This window comes from Corvus cornix, chromosome 1, assembly GCF_000738735.6.
Source record: "Corvus cornix cornix isolate S_Up_H32 chromosome 1, ASM73873v5, whole genome shotgun sequence".
Lineage (NCBI taxonomy): Eukaryota > Metazoa > Chordata > Aves > Passeriformes > Corvidae > Corvus > Corvus cornix.
In genome coordinates, this window is record NC_046332.1 from 4,356,167 (window position 1) to 4,382,757 (window position 26,591).

The 26,591-nt window shown below is 37.4% G+C and overlaps 1 protein-coding gene across 4 annotated transcripts in view; it reads right to left on the reverse strand.

Moving 5' to 3' along the window:
• DCAF6 (DDB1 and CUL4 associated factor 6) overlaps positions 1-26,591 on the reverse strand; it is a 77,759-nt gene that overhangs the window by 20,939 nt on the left and 30,229 nt on the right. For 2 of the 4 annotated variants that reach the window (XM_039555253.1, XM_039555250.1), the window contains exons 7-15: positions 24,742-24,956; positions 22,832-22,925; positions 21,401-21,520; positions 20,925-21,170; positions 15,877-16,044; positions 8,969-9,028; positions 3,346-3,451; positions 890-1,005; positions 21-104 (exon numbers count right to left, since the gene is read on the reverse strand). In XM_039555253.1, coding sequence (XP_039411187.1) covers positions 21-104; positions 890-1,005; positions 3,346-3,451; positions 8,969-9,028; positions 15,877-16,044; positions 20,925-21,170; positions 21,401-21,520; positions 22,832-22,925; positions 24,742-24,956 — 1,209 coding nt within the window. The remainder of the gene's footprint in view (positions 1-20; positions 105-889; positions 1,006-3,345; positions 3,452-8,968; positions 9,029-15,876; positions 16,045-20,924; positions 21,171-21,400; positions 21,521-22,831; positions 22,926-24,741; positions 24,957-26,591) is intronic. The other 2 variants (XM_039555261.1, XM_039555268.1) reach the window with 2 other exon arrangements.

The following is a 26,591-nucleotide window of genomic DNA, read 5'->3' on the forward strand; positions in this document are numbered from 1 at the left end:
GAAAGAGTACAGATACATACTTGCTTCTGTTGTCTGTACAGCTTCATCTGTATTTTTCAGCTCTTCAGCACTTGCATCTTCCTTGTGAGATTCATCAGGAACCCCTAAATTAAGCAATTTAATAGTAAACCACACGATTTCATTTAGATGCACTTCTATAACGTAAGCAAGTCTAAATGACACCAGCACTCCTAGAAGAAACCAATCCAAGCAATCCACTCCAAAGTCAACGTCTCTTTACTGAAATCTCAGATACCAGTCACATAAAAGTCAGTATATATAAACCTATCAAGTTGACTAGGTCAACACACTAACAAAGAAAAATGGAGTAATTTCTTGTTTCTTAAAGTATTTAAGATCCTAGGCTATGAGAACTTTAGCAGCAAAAATAGCATTTGTACTCTTAATACAGACACTTACTACTATTTCTGAAGACAAATGAAGTTATCAGTCTATTAAAAGGGATTTTTTTTTTTAATGTGCCTGGAACCAGTCATTTGACTTGACTGCCCTTTCGGCAATGAACTGAGCAAGACAAACACATTTAATAAAACACAGTGAAAGCTTGAAAGAAATCCAACAGAATTCCAAGCACTCATTTATGAGTGCAAAGTGCAATTGTTCTATTTTTCTATACAAATTGGGCACAATATATCCCTAAGAAGAATAATGGCTTTAGAACTAAAGACAAGATTTGTTAATGCTGTTTATATTTATTTGCAGCTATCTCCGGTTGCTGTCTTCTTCTTTCCTAAAAAAATTCATGCTTTATTATGGCTGTGTTCTGCCTTCATGTGCATGTATGAGACTCCCACTGTGTGCAATGGGAGTCAGGGACATAGGAGGGCAGAAATTTTGCCTTAGCATTAGAAATTCTACTGTATCTTACTTGTTTCTTCCCCTTCAGGCCCTGACTCATCCGAAGCTTTTATTTTTACAGAGTCTTCTTGGCCTTCAGTTTTGCAATGACTTCCACTCCCTCTAGAGCTTGAATTTGTGCTGCTCCTGGCAACGTAACATAGAAGAAGAAAATAATTTAGGATCCTGTAAATACATCACATCATTGCAATTGCACAGCCTGACCACCATCATCTTTCTCATTGCAGTCTCACTATTCAAGAGCTCCTGGCAGCAGCTACAACCAATTCACAGCGATTTCAAAATTCTCTTCTATTGTGTCCATTGCCACTCATCCTACACAACTCCTCTGCATCGCAGAACCCCATTCTGTCCTTCCTACCTTGTTTTTTTAACCTTTCAAGAATGTCTTCATTGCTTTTCCAAATCTTCTAAGAACTCCAAAGGATTTGCTTTATTTCACTGTTTGCACACTTTTAGATGTATAAATAATCAGAGATCTTATTAGACGTATGACAAGCTAGCAGCTGAGCACTAATAAATAATGTTATCCCATTCAATTAAACACTTTGATTCAGATTAAATTCTCCAGGTCCTTCACCACAGATTATCATTCCCATACCTTTTAAGGCATGGACTTTCAGTTCTCAAAGTTTTGTTATTTCTCAAGATTTACTGTAAGTCGGTACTTGACATTTACTCCCCATTCATGTTTAGATAATTATTGTGGGACACCAATTTCTGTTTACAATATGGAAAATGAATCCTCAGGAAATATGTAAAATGCTGTCCTGAATGCCATTGAAATGCATGTTTTTAGACTCTGACAAAGACTTTCAGGAAATGCAAGTCTTGTTCTGAGCTGTCTTATGTGATGTGGCCTCTAACTCAGGCAAATCATTGGACAAAAGCAGAAAAAAAGGCAATTATAAGCATGATTCTCAAGAATTTAGACTGTGTCTTTAAAAATATCTTCTGACCTGTGTATATTTTATATGCTACATTGCTAGAAACAGAAATGCTTCCAGCAAATCATGCTTAGTTAATATTCTTGAGAATCCAGTCTAGACTTCAGGAATTTTATGTCATGTTAAATCAGAGCTTTTACTCATCTTGATGAGCAATATTCTGTGTATTCATTGCTGTACTGGATTTGGAGGCTTTAGGGAAATTTTTGTTAGTCCTTTCAGTATTTCTTCTAAATCCAGAATTTTCAGCATTGTTTCTGAATGGCCAGACAAGAAGGGTACTGCTAGACACCAAGGAGGATTTTTTGCTATTTCATGCCTCATTTTATAAACTTAATCACAGCCTAAACACTAAGACTTTTTTTGACTCTTAGGAATCTACTTTATATCTCAATGCTCAATTTACTTGTTTTCCTTCATTTCTTTTGCACAACTTCCAATTCTCAGATTAGGGGGTTGTTATTTGTTCTCAGCTCCATCATTTTGTTAGATGGAATTGCATCCTGCTCCGTTGCTCCATTCTTCGGCACAGTGTTTTTAGTCAGCCTCTGAACTGACAATGACTTGCAACTTTGTCCTACCAGAAAATGCTTCTTCCTCTCACTGCCCACACCACACTACCCACCACCAAACTCCACGGAGTTTGCTAACTGCAGAATTAGGTAAAAGCATTAGAGCTAAACTAATCCTTTCAAAGTTTGCTGGATCTTGGAGGCAAAATCAGTGGTTTAAGTTTCCAAACTGTGAGCAAGGTGTATGTTTTATATCTAAAGACACAGCACCTAAGAGTAGCTAAATGTGGTTGGGTTTTGTGTGTTTTTCCCCTCAGTAACAATGAGCAAGCATTTCTACTTACTGTCTTCTACAATAATTTTGAAAACATAAGCAGAGGAATAGAAATAAGATGAGATAAAGTAAGGACTATGGCTGTTTTGGGAGATCCCAAGATGCTCTACAGATAGGCTCGGACACAAAGCCAAGTACATAAGGCCATTAGGCAGTGTGTGTTCATTTTTGAAAAGGATGTCATTACTGTAACACCTAAGCAGTCCACAAAGTTGCTATCTCAGCCTTGTGCATTCATCAACACTCCTCAGCCACAGAAATATTAATTTCAGTGTTTACAACTCAGGAACTGAGTGACAGAAAGACTCAGTTGCAGAATACCATATGAGAAGTTTGGTAACCCCTGGACTACCATTCCATCATGTACTACCTTGCTTTCTAACACCCTGATATTATGCCAGGTTTTGATGAAAATAGCATGTTTTGAATTATGTTTGCATTATAGAGATTCCCAGTAGATACACAAAAAAGAAGCCTCTTGTATAAATGTCACATTCAAGTATGGCTGTCTTATGTTCTGAATGCATTAAGAACTACAGCCATTTCAAATCCTCTAAATACAACTAAAAATAGACATAAACCATAGAGAAAATAATTTATAGCTATGCTAGACAAGTGTTATTGATATGTGCTGATCATGAACTAGTCAAAACCAAAATTAACTTGTTCTTACCACTCATCAGTGAAGTCCAGTTTTATTGTGCTTGTAGTCGTTCCTTCTGTACTGTAGTGCAAACTTAAAACTGGTTCACCTGTTCCTGTTCTTGGCTTATCACTCTCTGTAAATATGGGGTTGATAAAGTTGGAACAGGCATTAGTAATATATGTAAAGTTGCTGTAATTTTGAAGATTAATTTAATTATCAAATGGGGTAGTAACATATATAATGTCTGTTTAAGATCTCTTACAGCCCAAGCAAAAAGTTAAAAAGTTCCAGAGTAAACACATCAAATTTGCAATGCTTGAAAAATGGTCTAAAATTATTTCTAATTATAAGAGCAAACAAAGGAGATGCTGTCCTTCAACATGCAAGTAAATAAAACTGCAGATAGATATGTGTTCACACAATATAATCATTAATAAGCAGATCCATTTTATACCAGATGTATTAATAGGATTATAATTTTTTGGAAGCAGTATTCAGTCTTTTTGCCTCAGTAAATACACATGAAAAAAAGATTATGAGATCCAGACATAATCAGCCTAGAAAAATCACCATCCTCTACTTTGTTGCCTACTTAGAACCCAGACAACTACCAGTACCCTTAGGCCTGCTGTAAATTGTCAGTCAGTTGTCACTAAAAATACTCTAAGTTCATGTTTCAAGAGTTTTATGCTTAAAACCCTGTTTTATATTATAATAACTGCAAGCAGAAGGGGAACACTTGCAAAATGAGCTCATTCACGATGTCCAAAAGCAGCAGAAGTGAATGGAACTGAAAACCACGGCACGATGGTCACTCATCTGCTGCAGAGATGGTTCTAAGGATGCTACCGGGCTCCTTCAGAACAGAACTGCTCAGTGACATCCATCCACCATCCACCCATCCATCCACCCGTCCATCCACCCATCCCCTTTGAGTAGAGTTCATGGTCGCCACCTATCCACAAATGGCAAATTTGCCAAGTTGGGCAATACTAAAACGTTCATGGAAAGCACCATCAGATTGAGCCTCGCTACAGAGGTGCCATTCTCTCAGAACTCAGACAGAAGGTTTATTTAGAATTAGGAACATTCAAATGGCCACTAAAAGCCTCTGCAGTCTTGCTTTTCATGAATACTGAGCCTTTTATCTCAGGATTATCCAGATAAAACCTTCTGTCCTTTCTTTAGTTTATAGAATACAGAAATTGGACTATAAATATCCTTGCAGTATTGGCAGCACACTGATGAGTGTAATAAAGGAAAAGCTCCAGATCATCTTTGTGGAAGTCAGTTAAAACCTAATGTTCCATTCAAACACAAACCTACAAATTTCCCCACTAAAAAGGCTGTTATCATAACAGTAATGGCTACAATACTGCCACAGGATACTTAATTTTAAAGATACAATTAAATTATAGTAACTATGAGATAGCACATAAGAATTTAACCTAACAATCAATGCTCATATTTTTAAACTGCTGACAGGCAGAAGCCCACTCACAGGATCAGAGCAGTGATCAGCTGTGCCAAAGAACTTTAAATATGCACTTCTACGTGTTCTGAAGAGAAATTTAAAACCCCAAAACATACCACAAAACCCCTGAAAGAACAAATTAGAATATTTTTATGTGAAAGAGAATTAAGCAGTTACAACCATGATCCTAATAATGCACATGGTATGGGCCTCATTCTATGCAAAGAAAAGCTTATAACCACTTTAAAATAAAAGCTCCAGTTACACTCCTGTTAGAGTGGAGCAAGGATAAAACTGATTAAAGAAAGTTTATTTAAGGAACTGGAAACCTAAGAAAGAAATGTAAGGAAATATTTTATAGTGCTATATAGACAGTTTGAACAAAAGTAACATTCTTTCTTAACTGAACAGGTGGTTTCTCTATTTTTTGACAACCTATGATTTATAAAATCTCTTTTTATAAAAGTCTGTTCCAACTTTAAGCATCCCTTCCTCAGCAAGTAGAAATACTGATCGATCCCACATACTGCACAAGCCACCAGGAACTGACACTGAAAGTCAAAAGTGACAGAGTTGGAGAATTCTTCAGCTTCCTTGTAACAGCTACAGACAAGACAGATCTTTGAGTTGGGAACCCACCTAAAGACAATTTCCTGCTGTGAATAATCCAAGACAACCCCCAAACAATGACTGTACTCACAGACTTCCTACTGCTGTGCAAGGTTGGCTTCAGCACAAAACCACTTAATGCTGCCAATCAAAGTAACCAAACATTGCTATCTACAATGAACCTAATTGAATACCAGGCTTGTATTTCATGTCTTAAAATCTCAGTATCTGAAAATCTAACCAAGATGCATGAGGACTGGCTACACTTACTCTGGAAGCAATGTTTATATTTGTTCACACCCAAAAAGTTGCAAGAATTGCTGTAGACTTAACTAAAGAGGGCACTGACTGAGAAGTTATTTTTACAAGTTTCTGGAAACAGCTATTAAACCATACTGGATAATAGGATTTTCTTAAATCTATGATAGCATGAACTACAATTTGGATGGGGTCAGTTTCTTCTCTAAAGTAGCTTTAGGGCATAACAGACACTAAGAAGAACAGGAAACTTCTTAAAAGACGGAGGAGAGGAGAATCTGATAATAAACTGCAGAGAATTAGTTGTGTAGTTCAATATTTGATATTGAGTTTACACTGCTAATGAAAGCTGAATAGAAGCCTCTGTGAAGAAAATGAATAAGCTTTGCCTCCTACATAACTGAACATTCTTTCAGAGAAGCCACATAAGCCCCACAAGTCTTGAACTCTGTTTTCAGGGAGAAATGTGATTGCCAAAGACTGCCCAGATCAGAATGAAGCTCTGTTCTCTTCCACTACTAAGTTCATCCCATCAGGGCAGATCTATTTCACATTGATAATGAAGGGAAGGAGAGGAAAATGGTCCCAGTTCTGTGACTTAGGTGCTTCAGTTCATTAATCTGGTTGCCAAGTCTAGCAGGGTAATGAGAAAGCTGTAGCTTGTCAACACCTTCCTAAACTCTATTCCAAACTCCTCAAAAATGCCTTGAAACTTTACTTAATTTTACAGCCAAACACGAGATATTTTGAAGATACTATCAACAACTTACAGTTATTTCATAAACAGCCCTGTCCTAAAGCACACTCGCATGAACATTCTCCAGGTGCCCACAGGAAGAAGGCACTTTTAAACTACCACTCTTAAAACTGAAGGCAAAATGTCATTCATAACCTTGCATGAAAAACAAATCCACAAACTCAAACTGCACAACTGACAGCAATCTGACACCTCAGACCCACTTCTTATCTTAGCAAATGAACCTCTGCAAGACTGGGGCTCTCAACTGTAAAGGGGTAAGTGCATAAGGACAAGTTTACAGACTGCATTTTCTAGTTCAATTAACACTGTAAGGAACTTGAAGCCAGTTTTCCACATCTCAAATGCTGCCCTGTTCACTCATCTATTGGCAACCTTATGAGAAGAGCATCAATGATTTCTCCTGAATAAAACCCAAAATATTTCCTATCCAGCACTATATTCTGTGTGAAGACCTAAGAGAGATACTTCTGGAGAGAAAACTTGATCCAATGAGGAGAAAATAAGTGGTGTATTTCAGAAAACCAGGAATACTGTGAGAAGGCTTAACACATGAAATTTAATCAGGCCTCGGGTTCCCTTTTTATTCATTCCAACTCAGGCAGTACCTTAAAATCCTAACACTGCAATAGATCTAAAGGCCAACCCTCCACTATTACAGTCACAATCCAAAACTTTTTTTAAAAGTCAAGTATAGATAACTGTGATCCATTTGAGACCATTTTGTACACACAGAAATGACACTTGGGTTCTGCTGGACTGTCAGAATGATGGCATGATAAATGTATAGGATTGCAATAGGAATCAAAAGATCTTTAAACCCAAAACCAGTCTTAAAACACAAATGCCAACAAGAGAGACTGGTCCAACAGAAGACAGCAGATTCAGTACTAAATTAAGAGAAGACAGGAATAAGAAAGGAAAGGTAATTATGTGTGAAAAGAGCTGTTAGGACTTCCTTCATTAACTATTTCCACTATTTTGAGACTTCAAATGGAAGTGAAACTAATGCAGTTTAACTTCAGAAATCCAACTGGATCTCAGCAAATTATTCTTTCTGGTTATCATTTGAACAGAAGATTTCCTAATAAATTTGCTCATTTTTCAAATTCCTAGTTTTCCAAATTAGAAGTAATACTGTCTGCCAACAAAGCAGAAAAACATTGCCTTAAAACAACTGGAGAACTGGTGTACCAAAAAACAAATATATTTTGGGGTTTTATTTTTGCATATTAAAAAATCTGAAGTGCTTCTAAGCACTTATAAGAGGGAATCTCTTAGTTGAAGTAACTTCTTAAAACAGAAAAAAAACATTTTTCCCAAATTTTTACAGTTATAAGAATCTCAGTAAACCTACAGACTTTCTACGTTAGTTCTAGGTTTTTCTACTCTGATCAAATGTTTTACTCTGACTTCAGACCAGAGAACATAACTTGGCCACTTGTTATAAGCAAGTTTTCCAGCTAAACCTGATTGGAATGACGTAGACTACTAAACCATGAATAATTACCAAATTTACACATTGAGGTTTAAGGCTATTTCATCACAAAATGTATTTCCACAAAAAGAATTTATTTAGTCAAGGTGCCCCTTGATTTTTTTTTCCAACATTCTGGAATCCTAAAATAAACCATAATCTCAACAGCTGCCAAACAGACTATTTTCCAGAAGTGGGATTTCAAAATGGCTTTCTAATTTAGAATTCTAATTTAGAATGTGAAAGAAAACAAAGCTCTTTTGTGGGATTTAAGCTATTAAATCTCTACAGAGGCTTTGATACGGAAGCATAATGCAGAGTGTATGGCAATCTATTTTTAGATTAGCATCTATCACTCCTTAATTATTCAGCCATAAATATTCCCTACAGATGACATTGATGCAGCTGGAATAGGGTCACCTATGGCCCACTTCAGTGCTCACAGTTTGGAGACTAATGCACAGTAGGCACAGAGAAAGCTCACAAGCATTCTGTCCACCTCCAGTCCATAGGGATCCTACAAGAAACACCAGTACCTGTTCAGCAGGAAGGGTGAAGGACAAGGGGATACAGAGGGAAGATGTACCTCAGTGCAAGAGGTGCTCTGGAGTTACTCAAACTGTGCAGGAATAACGAAGCTGCACATCACTCATGCGTAAGAGAAATTAATGCGGCATTATGAGATTAAAGGTTATTTCAGTCTTGATGTTTGCCCTTTGATCCAAGAAGAACCATTCAGAAAAAACCCCAACCTGTTTAAATAATTAATTTTACTTTGCATTTTACAAAAATGTTCCAACTGTCTGTAGAATACATGAGACATTTATGGTACCTACACTGAACTGCAGTAATTGCATGAAGAATTGAGCTTAGGATGGCTTTCGAAAACAATTAACCTCACTCTGTTAATCATATTGATCATTAAATAATGAGTTCCCAGCAGATCTGCTTACAGAATTCTACTTTATGTGGATGAACAGCATTTTTAGACTGTTTCTCATCATGAAAAGCAACTTTAAAAGGAAGCATTGCAATCAGCTATGGCTGGGTATAGCGCATTTCCTGTCACACGCACCCTGTGGCTCATCAAGTGACATGGATCCAAGCTGTTTGTTAACCACTGAAGAAGGAGAATCTGAAACAAAAACGAGATTTCAACTTAAAACATAAGCAGCAGAGAACTGCACAGCAATGTCACGATCATATGTTAGTTTAAAATAAAAAAAGCAGCAACATAAGGAAGCTTTGGGTATGTTTAATGAGCAGCCAGCCATATTGCATTTTCTAGGCATGACAGAAGCAAAGCCACTTGTTTCAAACCATTATTTATTCACTGAACAGCCTGAAGCTTGCTGACATGTTGATAATAAAAATGCCTGTCCATTACCAAATATTGTACTGTGTTCTTCACACTTCTGACACGTCAGGAAAAACACTGAAGAGTCATGACTCCTAAAGCCTTTGCTCCAGCTACCAAATGACACCAGTATTTCACACCATGTGCCAAACGTAAATTTCAGAATATTTATACTTCAGCGTAAAATACTCCATGGAGTGCCAGTACCTCCAATATTTAAATACTGTTTTAATAATAATGTTTTAAAACATCAAAGCACCAAAATACATCTCACTTGTATCACAGTTGGTAGTTCTGCATTCTCAGATGCTGCACCTCTGATGACTGAGAACAAGTCTTGGTGAGTTTATCACAGTACCACACCCGTCAGTCTTAAAAGAATCCCCATCAATCACATAAACAAACCAACAGAATAATCAATCCCCCCAGCAGATAAGTGCCTTTTTTCCCCCTCGACACTAGCAGTTAATAACTATCACCAGCACTCATTCATTGCACAGACACAACAGATGCAATATTCACTATTTTCTGTGAGTCTATTTCCCCTGTCACCTCTGAAGACCAGATCTCACTTCTGTATTTTCTGAAAATGAGCTGATGTACATAAATAAATGCAGTATTTCAAAGATATTAGCTAGAGTATCATATCTTGGTTCCACTTGTTAATCTTCTGTTATAAACAAATTCATCCTAAACGAAAAGGATTTAATACCCCGTATTACAAACTGAGTCACAGTCTGCCAACATCACAGCACGCTAAATGAATTTTAACATAAATGTAGATCCTGTACAAGGAAAGCAATGAAATAATACTCTCTCCTACAGGAAGCTCCCTTCCAGCTTTGGGCCAGAATCACCAGTGTGAATTATTTTGTAGTACAGCCATAAAACCTGCTAAATTGACCAAGCTGCTTTAAATATATATATTCTCAAGCAGTACTTCACTCGCAGCCATTGGTGCAAGAATGGCAGCGTGTTCCTTTGCTACACTGATATCCAGTGTAGGAGCAAAGGAGAGAGACCAGGGAAGTCTGAGGCAGTGTCTTCTGGAGGCTGCCTTGTTTTGGGAACTGGGCTTACACAGCTTATTTCTGTAACTGAGGAGCATTAAACTGGTTCTGTCTTCCTGGTTCAATCATGTCCATGCCTTGCACTAAGCACACCTAAGCCAGACCACAGAATTTATCATCTAGATTTATGGTATGTAGCTATAAAGCAGAAGATTTGTAGCATTAATATATTTCACTTTCCAAAAGTGAAATGTGCTTTATATATAATATCTAAGTTAGAAGAGAAGTATTTACTGTGCAGTATTTTCAATGGAGTAGTAAGCCACTTTTTAGAAGGTAAATCAGAGCAAAAACGTGGTGTACAGATGCTCCACGGCATGAGATGATCTCCTCGTGTTCCAGCTGACTCAGCACAGGGATCTGTGCCTCTTTCAAGGGCTCGCTTTGATCTCTGACTCACCAAGTCCATGGCTGGGATTAACTTGTATCAGAAGTGCTCAAGGCAGGGGAGGTCCTGGACTGTAGGCTGAGAAACCTAATGCATGACAGGGATCCCAGCCATGCTCTGCTCCTGCACTCCAATCTTTCCCAAAAGCTCATATGCCCTTGTTTAAATAATATTTCACTTGGCTGGAAAAGCTCATCTTATCAACTCTGTAATTCAGACCTGTATGATCAGAAGACTGAACTAACATATTTTAATTAGAAACATAAGAAACTACATCTACTACCCTTACCAGCACTTCTAATTTTGTTAAGACCTCACACCATACAGCAGTAAGTAAAAAAGTAGGTATATTTTACCATGTGCATCATTCAATCACAGTAAGTGAAAATGCAAAGGTTTTTAGATAGAAGTCCATGCCAATGCAGGCTTAAACCTCCCACATCTCACTATTACATCCAAGTCTCCATACAACTTTTTGAACGTATTTCACTTAAAAAAATTAATATTTAATCAACATAAAGGAAGTACCCTAGATACGCGAATTAGTATGGTTAAGAGAAAAGTTGTTTGTAGCAATTTGAAACTCCCTTGTTTCCTTTTTCAAGTGCCCTGAAGCCACAGATCACCAGCACCCCCTGAAGTGGCTCTGCAGTCTGGAACTCCCCACCTCAGGCAGGGAAATCAGCACAAGCACGAAACCAGCCTAGAGAAGTTCAGGTAAATGCCTCTTTTTTTAATATATGGCTTTGTTTTGTAAAAAAGTCTGAAAAAATACTTTCATAATTTCTTATAAAGCTTTTGAAAAAAAAGTATTACCAAAACTGTGCCATATAGTTAAAAAAACAAACAAAAATCCAAACTCTTACCTGAGCCTTCACAGGCTGGGTCTACATCCCAATGCAGTTCACCACTGGTTGTAATGTCACCAGTACATTCTAAACTGGAGCACCACTTAAAGAGGGAACTGGAGATTCATAAATTTGGGCAACCTCAAACAGAAAATAGAAGATAATTTTAAGGTCAGTTACATGCTGAAGGATCTTCCTATAGTTTGGGCGATCAGCACCTGACTTCACCAAAATATTAGCATGCCACCTCAGTTTTGGTTGAAAAAAATTCCTCCTTACATCACTCCAACACCAGCTTCAGGGTGAGGTCTAACGCAGTGAGACTTGTTTTAAAAGTCTTAAACACAGTACCTGTAGAGGAATCTAAGAAATTAAATACTTGATTTAATAACTATGAATAATTGCTTTGCACAGTGAATAAACTCTCAGTTACATATTGTGGACTTCAAATAGACATTTCTGCATCTGGGTGTTTGCAAAGAATCTAGTAATAAAAACTGCAGTCATTCCCTTGTTCTTCTCCAAAAGCTTTAACACAGAAATGAAAGTCCAGTTTGCTCTGCTTTAAAGACTGACTGTATAGATCAATGAAAAGTTAAAAAAAAAGTCAATTTGCAGCACAGTTTCTGCAATGTGCCAGCATGCACATGTATATATCTGCATTCCACAACAAATGCAGTCTAAATCAAATTTTATTCCTCAGGAAAAAAAAAAAAAAGGTTCATCTTAATTCATGTTTTTGTGGGTAAGATTAGATACAACAACCACTAAAGGAACCCTTGATCTAGAATCTGTTTTTTCTTTTTCACTTCCTGATCAGCTGATTCACATTTCTGTTACTTTTCAAACTGAATTCAATCTCCTTAAAAGTTCTCAGAATGAGAAGTGATGTACTAATGGTGATGCTTATGTGCCACAGCAGGCAATAACAACAGGTTAAAAAGGTTTACTTTCCTTGTTGTTTGCATGTAGCACATGAATGCAGTTGTTTAAATACTGCACAGGATCTAAATGTTAAGAAATGCCACAAAAATGCAAGTCAAAACTAGGCTTTGTGGGAGGAACCATACAATAAATAAAAATCCAAACTAAACTGAAAGATTTACCATAGTTCCCTAATTAAATAAAGTGGCTACCAAAAAAATATCTGAATCTATTCAATACCTAAGCAAAGGCTATTATGAAGACAAAATAGACTTGATAACATGCAGCACATACTGCTTCTAAAATTCAGCCAAGTTTATACAATACTTATGAGAGTGTCCACTAAAACAAAGTCTCTGTCATCTGAGACCTTTCGTTGCAGAGTCAAATAGTGAATCATTACTCATCTCGCTTTCACACTCAAAAATATAAACTTTTGACCACATTTTTCTAAATAGTGAAGGTTAACTACTACAGATTGATCTTACAAATCCTGTTGTGACTGGGAGACAGAATAACTACCACACAGTCTAATTTTCTATTAAACCTGTAAAAGCTTTCAGCTCTTGACATTTTATACTTGCAATTTCTTACATGGCTGGGATATTTTTTTCTCCTCCTACTCGAGCTTCTGTGGTTGCAAAGATAAGGATTAATAATGAAGGCCTTAGTCTCACACTGAATTCCCTACAAAATCGCAAGTGCAAATTATACAAGTTTTACCAGAGCAGGGATTGAGAATTTGCAGACACATTTTGGGGTGTAATTTTTTGTTTGAAAATTTACAACTAGTATGTGCCTGAAGAGTGAACACCTGCCTCATGATAGAGCATCAAAGACAACCTTTCAGGAAAAATAAAAATTAAATAGAGATTGTCTCTGTATAAGAATTTATTACATTTAAAAGACCCCCAACAACCCAAAACTGATCACTTATTTTTCTCCTACCATAGTTCTGAAAAGTCAACTAAGCACAAGGGTTAGAAAACAACTGTGTCTATGGAGAAGCAAGAGACCAAAAATGTGCAGCTCTGGTTTTCCAAAGGAATAGATTGTGAATAACCAACTTCCAAAAATAAATCTTGAGAGGTCAGAAAAGGAAAACAAAACAAAGAACTTTAGTAAAAAGAAATGAGCAAGTACTCATGTCCACTCCATGTCCAGAGTGCAGAAATCTTATGAAGTAAATAAACAATGGAAAGGTGATCCCCAATCAAAAGAAATTAGCTTCATTTGTTCCCTCCCATATCAGGGGAAGGACGAATGCAATGAAAGAAGTTGATGAAGCACAACAGGAATATCTTGTATTTACATATACAAATAGAAAGGAAAAGACAATGTAATCTTCTATCAAATTTCTTGAGAACTAATTGACCAAACACATTCAATATTTTAAAATTTAAATTTCTCTTTTTATATCTTCCACTCTCTGTACTGCTGAAGGCAACATTTCCACCCATCAGACCAAACCTCAAGAAGATACATCCTAACAAGCTGGAGGTCAGATAAAAAAATGGTTCCCCCTTCTCCTCCCCAGAAATAAATGTTTCCACAGCACTGAGTAAATCTGTCTTTCAAAACAATTATATAAGAAGTAAAATGGTTAAATTTGCAAATTCATTGTCATTACATGCAGAAAGAGATAAATATTTGAATATTAGTTTCCTCCAAGGCTGTGTATGTGTTCTGTGGTTCCTGGTGATCCCAAACAAAATGATTGGATGTTTCCAATAGTTCCCTTAAAGTTCTAAGCATGTGGGAACTCAAAACCAAGAGGCAGTGTTGGGGGGATCCAAAGTATGTTCAACCCACCTCTGACTCCCAGTCAAAGGGAGCTTAAACTCAGCTTAAACTCTCACATTTGTGGCAGTATGGACCCTACACTGCGCTGTAGGGACCCCACAAACAACAGGGAGTAAAAAAATTACACTGCCTTCTTGAAGGAGCACTAGGGAAGAGATGGGAGAGATGTATCAAGCGAAACCCAGACCAACACACACTTCAGAGGCAGTAAAACCCCCACAGATAAACCTCCAGACACGGCTGTAAACAAACTTTATTCTTTCCCAATCTCAATTCAATGAGAAGCAATTTAGTAAAAAAATTAAAAATTAAGCCCTTCTGAAAAGGAAATTGAAGATCACGATCTACTGACTGTGTTAGTTACCATTTTTCCTCTATCAATACTTATCTTTGAGTTAATAAATTCTGATGTTCAGTTTGCTGAAAAAAAAACCCAAAACCAAAATTGGTAGATTTTTGGGGTGTTTTTTTTTGTCCTGGCAGGAAGCTGCGGGCCCCTACAAAGCTATTGCTACCACTGCCGTTCCTGTTCTCCTCCTACCGGTAACAGGCACCCACAGTTGCCATCCCTAGAATAAAAACACATCCCTCCCAGGATGTACTGGTTTCCAAAACACTCTAAAAACTCACTGCAGTATTTTCTAGCATAGGAAGTTATTCAAAGTTCAGTAACTGCACATTGTGACAAGAGCATCAGCCACTGTTACATCAGATTGTTCTGTAGGGCTCCAGATTAAGGAATAGACTGCACCATGGCAAGACAGCTGTGAATGCGTGACACAATCTCTAAAAGCAATTTAGCCACATCTCAACTGTCACAGGATTTATCCACAGAAGAGACACTGCAACACAAAATACACTGAATTCTCACACAGCATGCAGCTCACTCATTTTCACATGATGCCACGACAAAATTTGTTTCAAGTTTATGCTTTAGGGTTTGTCTCTTTATTCATATGCGTGCTGCTGCGCTAACTTTCTCAAATATGTTATTGCAAACATATTTGAGGCTTTCTTGTAATCATTTTTAATTTCAGTAAGATAAGAGAGAAAGAGGATGGTGAAATGAAAAGTTGTTCTGTTCAAAAAAAGTAGAGCATATCTGCGGACTTTGGCTAGGTACAAGTATTTTCACTACACTTATTGTAAAACCATAGCACTGAAGAGTGCCAAAACGCTGTTTCATTGAACTGTTACTCTGATTTAGAACATATGCTAACCCAAAGCCAAGTCATAAATGTTGCTGTTGGATACAAGTAGCACCAAAATGCAATTTCAAGCGTGTAATTCTTGTTCTACACAAGACACAGCGATTTCTTGCTCAGCTGCTCTAATGAACATAGCACATACCTGGTACCATGCACCTAGAAAACCATTTCCACATAGTATCATTCAATCCAAATATGTTAGATCAATGAACCTGCCAAAACAACTGTTTCCCTACCCATGTGATGATAAACACCACCACATGCAAGGCAAGACAAGCAGCGAATGCAGGAAATGCCTTGTTCTGGAGGAGAAGCATCTCAGCAAACAACAGCAGCACAAACTACAGCTACATCATCTGCTGGAGAAACCTTGGCAAGTGACAACCTGCTGCCTGAGGGTCCTGTGAGGAGCCCTTAGGGGAGGTCTGCTCAGAAGAGGAGGGCTGTGGTGCAGAACCCTCAGCCAGCTCTCGCTGTCTCTGCTGTTCTGCCTTCTTAAGCCTCAGTCGCTGCAGGCCCCTACGGATTATTGCTAACTCAGGTCCCATTAACTCTGATAAACAGGGAGGGGAGACAGAGAAAGGGTGTAAAGAGAGAAGCATTGATCAATAATATACAGAACAGAGAAGGGTGGGGGAACTGACCAAAGAGACAAGCAACAGATACTAAGTGTCATTACAGTGAAAAATAAAATTTACTAACATCCACAAATCATAAAATAGAAATATTGAAATTGGTTTTCTCTTCCTAAAGGGATGAATCACAGGACTTAAATGTCCAGGATTCGTGCCATACATTACAACCCCCTCCCCATCTCCAGCAATGAAACCATTTAACAAAGAATTATTTAAGGAAAATAAATACAGCCTGAATAAATCAGAACAAAGCAGACTACAGATGTATTCATTTCTGTGTTCCTAACACACAGAACAAATGAGAATATTTGTGGTGTAAAACTATGCAACTGGGGTCTACGGGTAAGTTCTCAAAATGAATGTAATAGCTTCCTGATGTTTCCAAAAAAAGCTAAATTTTGATCAAAACAAACCAGTGCAAAAAGTAAACTGAACTGTGGAAGGAGGTGGCAGAACAACAGCTAAACCAAAAACTACACTTCACTATGAACTAATTTTTAATTTCAGACATCCCCAGTGGTTGAGGATTCACAGTCTGAAATCACTGTTAAGTGGTCTGACAGACAAAGTAATTTATAGGATTGTAAGCAATTCTTAGGATCATCCTCTTAATAGATTATTCTTTTAGTTCCACCTTTAGAGGCTTCACTGTTTTCATCGTTTTTATTCTTTATATAAAAAATCCTTTCTATAAAAATATTCTTTTATTTATTACAACTGGCTTTATTCATTTCTCAGTTACCCCATTTTTTTGGCATGTCAAGTTCATTGCCTGATTACCAGTACTTTTGCAAACTGCTATAAAACCAGGTGTCCAAGCAATTTTTTATTCTTTCCATGCCCTTTGCAGATTTCCTCCACTCACACAAGTCCTGTGTGGCAAGTGCTTCTCCTTAAATAACACAGATTGCATCTTTAGTAACAGTGTCTGAATCACACTGAAATGTTAAAATACTAGAGAGCATTACATTGGCATGGAGCCTTTCATCCAGGTAAAAGCTCAACAAATATTCTGTAACCCTTATCCAAGCAGTGAAACAAACAAATTTTTAATTTTCTTTTATGAAAAGAAACAAACCCAAAACCAGAATCCAATAATTGCAAAGTTAGTGACAAGCACCAGTTAATACTGAATGGTCATGAGGTTTAATGTACTTCGTCTCATATCAGTTTTGAGAAAAACATCCTCTCCGTTTATGGTTGATAAGGTGTAACAAAAATAAAAAGATATAGTTCCTAAAAGGAATATGGCATCAAAGAGATTTGCTATGAATAGTTTTCATGTCCCAAAAACATTTATGGAAATAAAAACTCCAAACAGCCTAGAGAATACTTTAAAGGGAATTTCAGTGATGCCTAAAATTGCAGTTTTCAGTACTTGCTGCTGATTCAGTTCCACACAGTTCAGAGACAGCCGCATTTTAAGATGTAACAAGAACTACAATACCAAACATGAAAGATAGCTGCTATCTTGGATATGTTCAGTGACAACACTTAATATATTTCAGAATATATAAGCAAATGTTTATTTTGCTAGCAAATGGAGTGAGGAAATAGAAACAAATTTAAAAACCCAGTTATTGTTATATTCCCATTCAAAATTTTAAAGCAGTTACTTTATATCAGAACACATACTAGGGTTAAGCTTTGTACTAATTAGCCAGTTGCCCCTTGCATCCCCTCCCAATGGTACCAATGTGTATCTGGAATTTTATTTAAGAGAAAAATTGTATTATATTTTACTGTTTGTTGTACCTGATGTTTATGGTGGTTTAAAACATCAGCATCTTAGAACTAATATACAAAATTTAAAGGTTTCCACTGAATGGCCCAAGCAGGGCAAGAAAATAAATTAGTTGTATTTTTCCTTTGTGACAAGCATGACAATCTCCAGCAATTGTTCTCATTATATACATATATAAAAAAACTATTCAAATGTACTGGCAGTAACAGGCTACTGAGATTTTGCACTGATTTTGTTGTTTAATTGTAACTTAAATGTTCAAACTTCTAGAATACACATTCTGCTAAAGAGACCTATCCCGACAAGCTCCAGCACTAAACCATTTCTGTACTGACTCTATTTTGCACAGATACGTCATCTCTTAATATTTTAAAAAGTAGTTCAGATGGAGAAGCTCAAATGCCCACCATGTGACATTTTCTGGAACACCAAACCAACAGTATTTGAACTGTAACATTTACACAAAGGTATTGCTATTTCAAACACAGGGTTACCACAAGTGCCTGTGCTGAGCGCAGAAATCTGTAGAAATGATTTATGGAAAGCTGTTTACAAGCCTGAGTTAGGAATTCACACTCTGATTCTAAAGAAGTCATTTCCTGAAAACACATTCTTCATTTGCTGACTCTTTGCTACAATATTCAAACTTGTATCTGCCATGACTTTATGCAAAATGGTGGCTGAAAACCTCTTTTTTCCTTTTTCCACCTTCCAAAATGCCTCCACAGTCATCCACCTCTTACAACACACCTCTGTCTGGGCTTCCTACTCAGCGCCACTGTATTTAAACTATTCCTATTAGCACTTTCCTGCTCTTGTCACCCCAAAAAAGCAGCAGGTTTTACTCACCTTAAAATGCAGGTGAACAAGCTCAGGAAATCCAGTCCTTGATGCAGTGTTTGCAGACAGATTTATAGACTACAGACTGTGAGTAAATAAAATCTCACAACCGAGCACAGCCATGGGTTACCAGGCCACATAAACACTGCAAAAGTGACATTCCCAGCCCAGCCTGCTCATTCACAGACCCAGTGCTACCCCTCTGCCATGACCTGCTCTCTCTGCCCAGGAGCGTCCTCTCTCCCTGAACCTACCCATGTCACCCAAAACTTGTTTTACTGTTACTCCAGGGTCTCATTTGCACTGCTTCTGAAACAGGATTATTAGGTGTGCAAACACCTTGTACTAATAAATTTATGCCTGCAGGAGTCCTGTAGACGATTTTAAGCTGCAAATCTGACACCCTGCTTAGGTTTAGTCAAAGAATCTATCAAATATTATACAGCAAATTAGAAAGTATCTCCTGTCTGTCAACCAACCATCACTACCCCTTTCAAAACTAAATATATTCTCAAGTCCAAAGTAAAACTGGGAAAAAAGAAATGCTCTTAGAGAGCTGGATTAAGAAATAACAACTTCAGCTTCATGCTAGCAGAATAAATATTTGCTTAGAAATTCAAGCAGATTCAGAGAAAAGATTTTTCTGGTCAGCACAGATTCCTTAAAATGTAGGCTAGAAAATGCACCACAATTCTGGAAATGCTCGCTGGTGCATTATCTTTATGAAACCCACCATGTTTCAATGACATAGCTCAAAGCAATTATTTTCAATACTCTCCTGGCCACTCTAAGTTCCAGAGTAAACCATATACTTTTAAAAAGAAATAAATAGATCAAAGGGAACCTTTGGTAATGGTACATGTGTTCTTTGATGGCTATCCCTCTGGATCAAAGTTAGTGGCAGCTAAATCAGGTTGCACTGAATTAGAGTAGACCCTTTAATCATCTTCTTGTGTGTGTATTGTGAAAAAACTTGAGATTGCAGCAAGCTGACACCAATACTAATAAAAAACATAGGTGACTAAAAGCCTCTGATACTAAATAAACTTAGCATTTTCTAAATTTCCTGTGCATATTGCCATTTTTCTGCTCACTGATTATTATCTCTAAATAAGTATCAAACTAATTGAAAGGTTTAAAAAGCAAAAATTATATGTTTCATGAATTTCAACTTATGTCTTCATCTTCCCTGTCTTTCAGATACCAGGTGCCTCATAATTTCCCACCCATCCCAGAGATTCTGGCTGCAGCAGCCACAGCACACTCTCTCCTGGGAATCCCCATCCCTCCTGTACTCCAGAATATCAAATTTAAGGCCTGAAGATGCTATCACTCACCTTTCCAAAGAGAGAGCTTGATTTTTTCACAACAGAATCTATATAAGACAAAAGGTCTAAACCTGATGTCTTTCAGGTCACATCGGTCTTTCCGCTATAACTGTGAGGCCTAGAAACTCACTTTAAAAAAATTAAACTCTTGTGCAAATATTCCACTCTAAAGGCTGTGGCATTGAGATGGAAAAGGTCAAGTCAAAGCATAAGGTGCTCTGTAACTACCCAAATTAGTTTCTGACATTCTGCCAGCAGAATATACTTCCTTCTTTTCCCCCAAGAAGGATGTGAGTCTGTATTAAATACAGATGAGTTTCTTCAAGATATACAGATTTAAGTATCAATATGTGGGATAATTTATTAACCAATAATGGAATGTCATGCCAGGTGAGCCTTGTCTATCCAAATACTTTTGAGAAGCTAAAACCCAACACTGCTGACTGAAATACTGAGGATGGAGGTTCCTCCTGAAGGAGACATCCCCTACCTCCCCTGATTGTAACAGGCACATGTTCTGCTGTTCATTGCCCTGATGCTGCTACAGCCAAATCTCAGTGGAAGAAGGCAAGATGTTACTACACTCCATGAAGACAACAGTAAGTTTAGAAAAAAATAAGCAAAAAATGTTTATTTCTACTTCAAAAGACAATACTGGTGATCCCCTTGGAAATTTTCAGACAAAGGTATAGAGTTGATGGTTTCACTCTTTCTTTAAATCACACCTGCAACCACTCGGTAACTATAAAACTTAAGTCTCATTAAGGATGTGCAGGGAAGAAAGCAGATGGAGATCAATTACCCAAAATATCCTAAAAGAGAATTGTTTCTTATTGAAATTGTTTCTTATTTTTCATAAACAATGACAAGATGGATTTCTTCTCACCAGAGTGATGCAGCACAGGCTGAGTTGAGGCCCCTAAAGAAGGCCTTTGTTCGTTATCAGGAGAGGACAGTAATGAAGTTGAAGGGGGACTTTCTGTTGAAGATGATGTTGAAGGAGCTTGAGCTGACATGGTAGAAGAGGAAGATGATGGAAGCTGTTCAGAACCATCTACTTCCATCGCAGTTTCTGATTCTCTACTAGGTGCCATGTTACTAGTAGCAGGAGCATCTGTCCGATTAGTCCCACCTTTGATTAAAAATAAAACAAAAAAGCGAGAAAAAGAGCTCAAAAATAAACTTACTCTGCCTCTAAAGATCCCTTTCCACTACCATTCCTACGGCAAACACATGTGCTCAGTTCTCCAGTGCACTAAAATTTTGTCTATACCTAGGAAAGGCTGATATTCAAAGCCTGCACATCCACTATAAACACACAATTTCTGTTTCAATCTGTATTGTTGAAAAGAAGGGAGGCACCTCTGGACCGTGATCTTCCTCGTCCTCGATTGCTCTGTGCAACTTCACTGGCTTCTTCAAACCACCTTGACAGCATGTCTGACATCCTCTGCATCAGAGAGACATTGGGACTCTGCTCCCCTGTAGAATAAGTAATGCTGAAGTTTTATCTACAAGTTTACCAGAGTACCTTTCACCCCTCATTTCTTCCAGGAATGGAGACCACCCCTCACCCCCTTCTCCCACAGGAAACAGCTCCCTTCCACCTGATCCCAATGCTCCTGTCTATCCTCAATTCCACACTACAGGTCTCTGACCCTCTGCTGGCATCCCTCATTCCCCTCCCATATCTCAAGCAGAGGAGCTCTGACCTTGAAACACAAAAAATGGAATTGCAACAGCCAAAGAAAACAGCCAAAAGGTGGTTAATGATGCCATAGGAAGTATTATCAATAGGTTCAAAAAAAGGATTACAGAAGTTCACAGGCAATAGAACCACATGCAGATTGTAAAGCAACAGATGGGATAATAACCTCCAGTGTTTCTAATCCAGTAATTCCAAATACTGGAGGAGCAACAAAGAGAGACTAAGGTAAGAGGACAGGCTCATGTTCTCTCCCTAAACAGCATCTCCTACTGCCTGTGTCAAGTACAGAATCCTAGACAGTTCTATTCTAGTTTGGGGAAGCAGGAAAATGAGAACACCAGCACAGAAAATCTGGAAAGGGAAACTGTAGGCAGAAAAGTGAGGAAGATTTAAGGGAACTAGAATCAAATACTTGGAACCCCACAGCTTGTCAGATTTAAACAGAAACACATTATTAGATGAAAATTAAGATGAGTGACAAAAAATGCTCTGCTCTGCTTTGGTATCCCATTTTTTGATACCTAAGCATAGCTTTGGAAATGCTTTATTTACTAAAATCTCAAGCAACTGAGTAATATATTATAAACATGAAAATATAAGCATAAAAATTAGTCAACTTATGTGACTAAATGACATTATAAAAATGAAAAGTATAATATTAGAATCCTATTGCTCTGAATTCCAGTCCCCTAATGTAACTATTAAAAAGCATTTCATTTGTAATTGTGATTGCATGTGAGGTGTGACTACAAAAAAAAAGAAATAAGTGCTTGTGTTAGTCCCTAAGCAATGACAACGAAAAAAGCTCTCCTTTACTTACATCAGCCTAACTGAAGCAATATAATTGTTCTGGTAAGAATATTTTCAATTTTAAAAGTCATTGTACAACAGCAGTTCTGTGTTAAACTCTAAGAAAACCATCTTAAGGCTTGGCTGATTGTTAAAACAAGAACAATCTAAAGGAAAAATTTTGGGAATACTTCAGAAAAACTGGAAAATAAAACCCAAATCAAACCAATACAGAAAAACCCAACAAAATGCAGCAGCAAGGACAACAACCCCCCTCCAAGTGCAAATGCTTTTACCATCTCTCTCTCTCTCACTCTCAGGCCTTGCTCTTGGCCCAGTATCTGACCAATCCCCTCTGAGCCGCAGACGTTTAACGGGAGGCTGACGTAACTGGGGGAGAGAAAAAGAGAAAAAAGCATCACACAGCTATTTATGTTCTACAGTAGAGGATTCTAAGTCTAAATATAAATCTCAATTTTCTTAAGTCACCCAAATTCATATCTGTCACCAAAAAACAGAATGTCAGCCTTATGTTCAGATCAACCATGAATAAGCACAACACTTATCAACAAAATGCACGAGTTTAAGCTTCAACAGCCTAAACTAAATGACTCCCAGAACTAATGCAGCTTTGATTTTAAACTAACTTCATTATGTTAATTGACTCTTTCTGGAGTGACCAATAATTATTAAGGTTTTCTTGACTTCATCCTGAATTCTGAAGAAATATTCACCTATTCACATTAAAAACTATATGGGAGCTTCAGTTTAATGAAATGTGGACTTGCAATTAAGCAAAAGTTAAAAACAATCAGACATTAACAAAAAAAGAGGAAATTTTGTGCAAATAAACTATAGTTTATTTTTTAACCTATTTTCTTTTTCTTTTTTGTAATTTTTTTTCCTTCTTCTGCAGCAGGAAGTATAAAGCAATCACTAAATAGGTGGTGTTACTTTCAGCAACTCCAAGAGAAACAGGGAGTGCTCTGCTCATTTAGAAAGGCAGGTCAGAGTTTGAAATCAAGTGTATTGGCTGGATATTTCTGGCCTTAAAAACAACAAAAAAAAAGCCAAACAAAAAAAACCAACCAAAAACTTGTGCTGACAATTTTAAACTAAATGCAAAGGCCCTGTGGTACAAGCATATCAAAGTTTTCACTTTCATGACTCTACCAGCAGATTTAGGAAGAAGTCTTTACATTTCTTCTGCTCTATAAAACTTTAAGCCAGGCTGAAATAAAAATAACAAAGCAACAATGTTTTTAGGGATAACAACAAGGACAAAGAGTAAGCATTTAAAAGCAGAATCATGCTGTATTGCTGACTAAGAAAACGCATCATGTAGAATGTGTCGGAAAATGTATAAAAATGGCTCCAAACAGATTCTAAGAAAAAGAAGGAAGGAAACGTCAACATCACACTTCTCACAGCAAAGAGGAAAGATAAATCATCATCATCACATTGATCCTGCAGGTGAGGACAGCAGGATGCTGACAACTCGTCGTGACTTCCCTTGTGGCCTCAGACAAAAGATAAGGAACTCGAGATACAGAGTTTGTGAAAGGGTGAGCAAAACACCAGAAAAAAAAGCAGTGGATGGTTGGAGGAGTGCAGGGAGAGACAGAAACAACTTGACTGTAGTTAAAAGCACTTTTTAATATTGATCAGAAAATTAAGACTGGAAGGGTAAGCACCATTGTAAGTGAGCTGATAATAAACAGCTGCTTGAGTTTTGAAAATTTTAATACTGCTCAGTAACAGTGGCTCACCTCCTTGATCTAAACACCTCGTACTCCCTCATATCTGCCATGAAATGACAACTTTTACCAAGGAGTGTTAATATTTGATTTCAAGGAATATGCTTCTGATGGCATGAAAAATAACAGAACGTACACCTCAATTACAGGAGTGACCTGCCACCCTTGCTGGTGTTATAACCCAAAATTCAGGCAGATGCCTTCTCATCTCTAAGAGAGGGAAACCAGACAAGAAAGAAAACTAGAGTGACAAAACACTGTAAATAAATACATACCTAAATAAGTATGTATTAAAAATACACCATTTTTGTGACAATCTACTTATCACACCTCAGTCTATGACCAGCCACATTCTTTTGAGATTAAAGGGAAACACAACTGATGGTATTTCTTGTGCTCTGCAAGTTAAAAAACATAAAACATGAAAGGAGGGCATTTTAATCACTTGCCTCTTCCCTTCTCTCTTCAGCAGAAGGGACTTTAAGTTCTCGTGCTGTGTCATCCTTGGGATCAAACAAGTAAATGTAATCTGAGGAGTAGCTCACAAGGATCTCTTGGCCATCTTCACTGTAACACAGGGATGTTACCCTGCAGGATTTGTTGCTGAGATGAGGAGGGACAAAACGTGCCACCATTCCAACAGTGCCCCTGCCAGCATAATTCCCTTTATTTAAAAAAATAAATAAATAAAAGTGTGAGGGGAGAGAGGAGAAAGAAAAAAATTACACATTTACTATTGCAAATTTTCAACAGCTTCAATAAACCCCTTATTTAGCATCCAACAAAAGATAACCAGGGAAAAGCTACATATCCTGTAGTTTCTGCAATAATTTTGATCTGGGGAATGACATATCAGATTTTACAGTCTTTATTATGCACACTACAAAAAATAGAAGATGAAAACGCACACACAAATATATAAATGTCTCACGTACCCACCACATGGTGTTGTATGGATGCTGTCAAATGTAGTACAAATGGAAATTTTAGAACCAAAAACCACAAAACAATAATGCAAATCTGTATCTACACACAAATTAGCAAGGAACTCAGTACATGAAACTTCAAAAATTTAGGGAATAGGCCTCTTTTCTACCTAATTTTTTTTAAAAACCTAATTTTTCTTCCAAGACATAATAATACTGTCACATTGAAACTGAAGACCTATACACTACATTGGACTTACCATGCCTTCCCGATCACTCACCTCCAATCCAAACACTAAAACAATCTTAAATTCTAGAATTACAAGTTTGTGGGCAGATAAAAGGTACCTATAAGAAGCTCTAACACTGAAAAAACCAGACTCTTCCAAAACCTCCTAATTTGACACATAACTGTTTCCTACATGGCAGAAATGATTAAATGAAAATCAAGTTTGCTCACTGGACACAGAATACTTGACCTCTTAAAAAAACCAAAAAACAAAAACTCCACACAAACCCAAACATGCAACAGAACACTACATCAATATTTTTTTAAAAATCAGTCTCCAGAATCTTGATTTTTCTCTCGTTTGCTCTCCAGGCCAAATTCACCTTATTCTTGTACTGTACAAGAGCACACACAGAGGACATTTCTGTCAGCCCCCAGAATCTGTTCCCAGGCACTTCTCAGAGAATTTTGCTGACCAGTGTGATGAAAGGGAGAGCTCCTACAGAATGTTAGCCTGATGAGAGGGATATTTTTATGTTTAGTGATCTTTCCTGTTCCCTTTCTCCTCCACCACAATCATTAACAAGAAAATGCTGCACAAAATGACAGATTTTCTGCCACTGGTTATTGACACGAATGTCACATCTGTATTATTAATTCCTATGTGTCCAAACAAACACTGAGCATACATTAGAACCAAGAGCTAAGTTACAATGATATAACACATTTTTGTGCACCTGAATTTTTAAAATAAAATCCTTAGGTAAGCATCTGAAGCACGCCAGCTTTCACCTGAGGAATTTGCAGCTTTTCAGTGAAATTGTGTTAGATACAGCCAATAACTGCTGCAAAGGCAAGCACACTGCAGGATATTACAGAGTTCATAAGATCTCCTCACATAAGAAGCATCAAGTTCCAGCATAACAGAGTGCCAGACAAGAACTTAATTAAAATACAGGTGGACCACTGGAGGCTGCAATCTCCAGCTTTTTGGAATCCTGGAATCACACGTTTCAAGACAAAATAAGAGACACTACAAAAGGTCTTTTTCTGCATTCAGTACACAATGCATTCTAAGATGCATGAAGAGATTAGGTTTACTTCCTTGAAGACTTCTGCATTAGCAAATATTAGAGTGAAATGA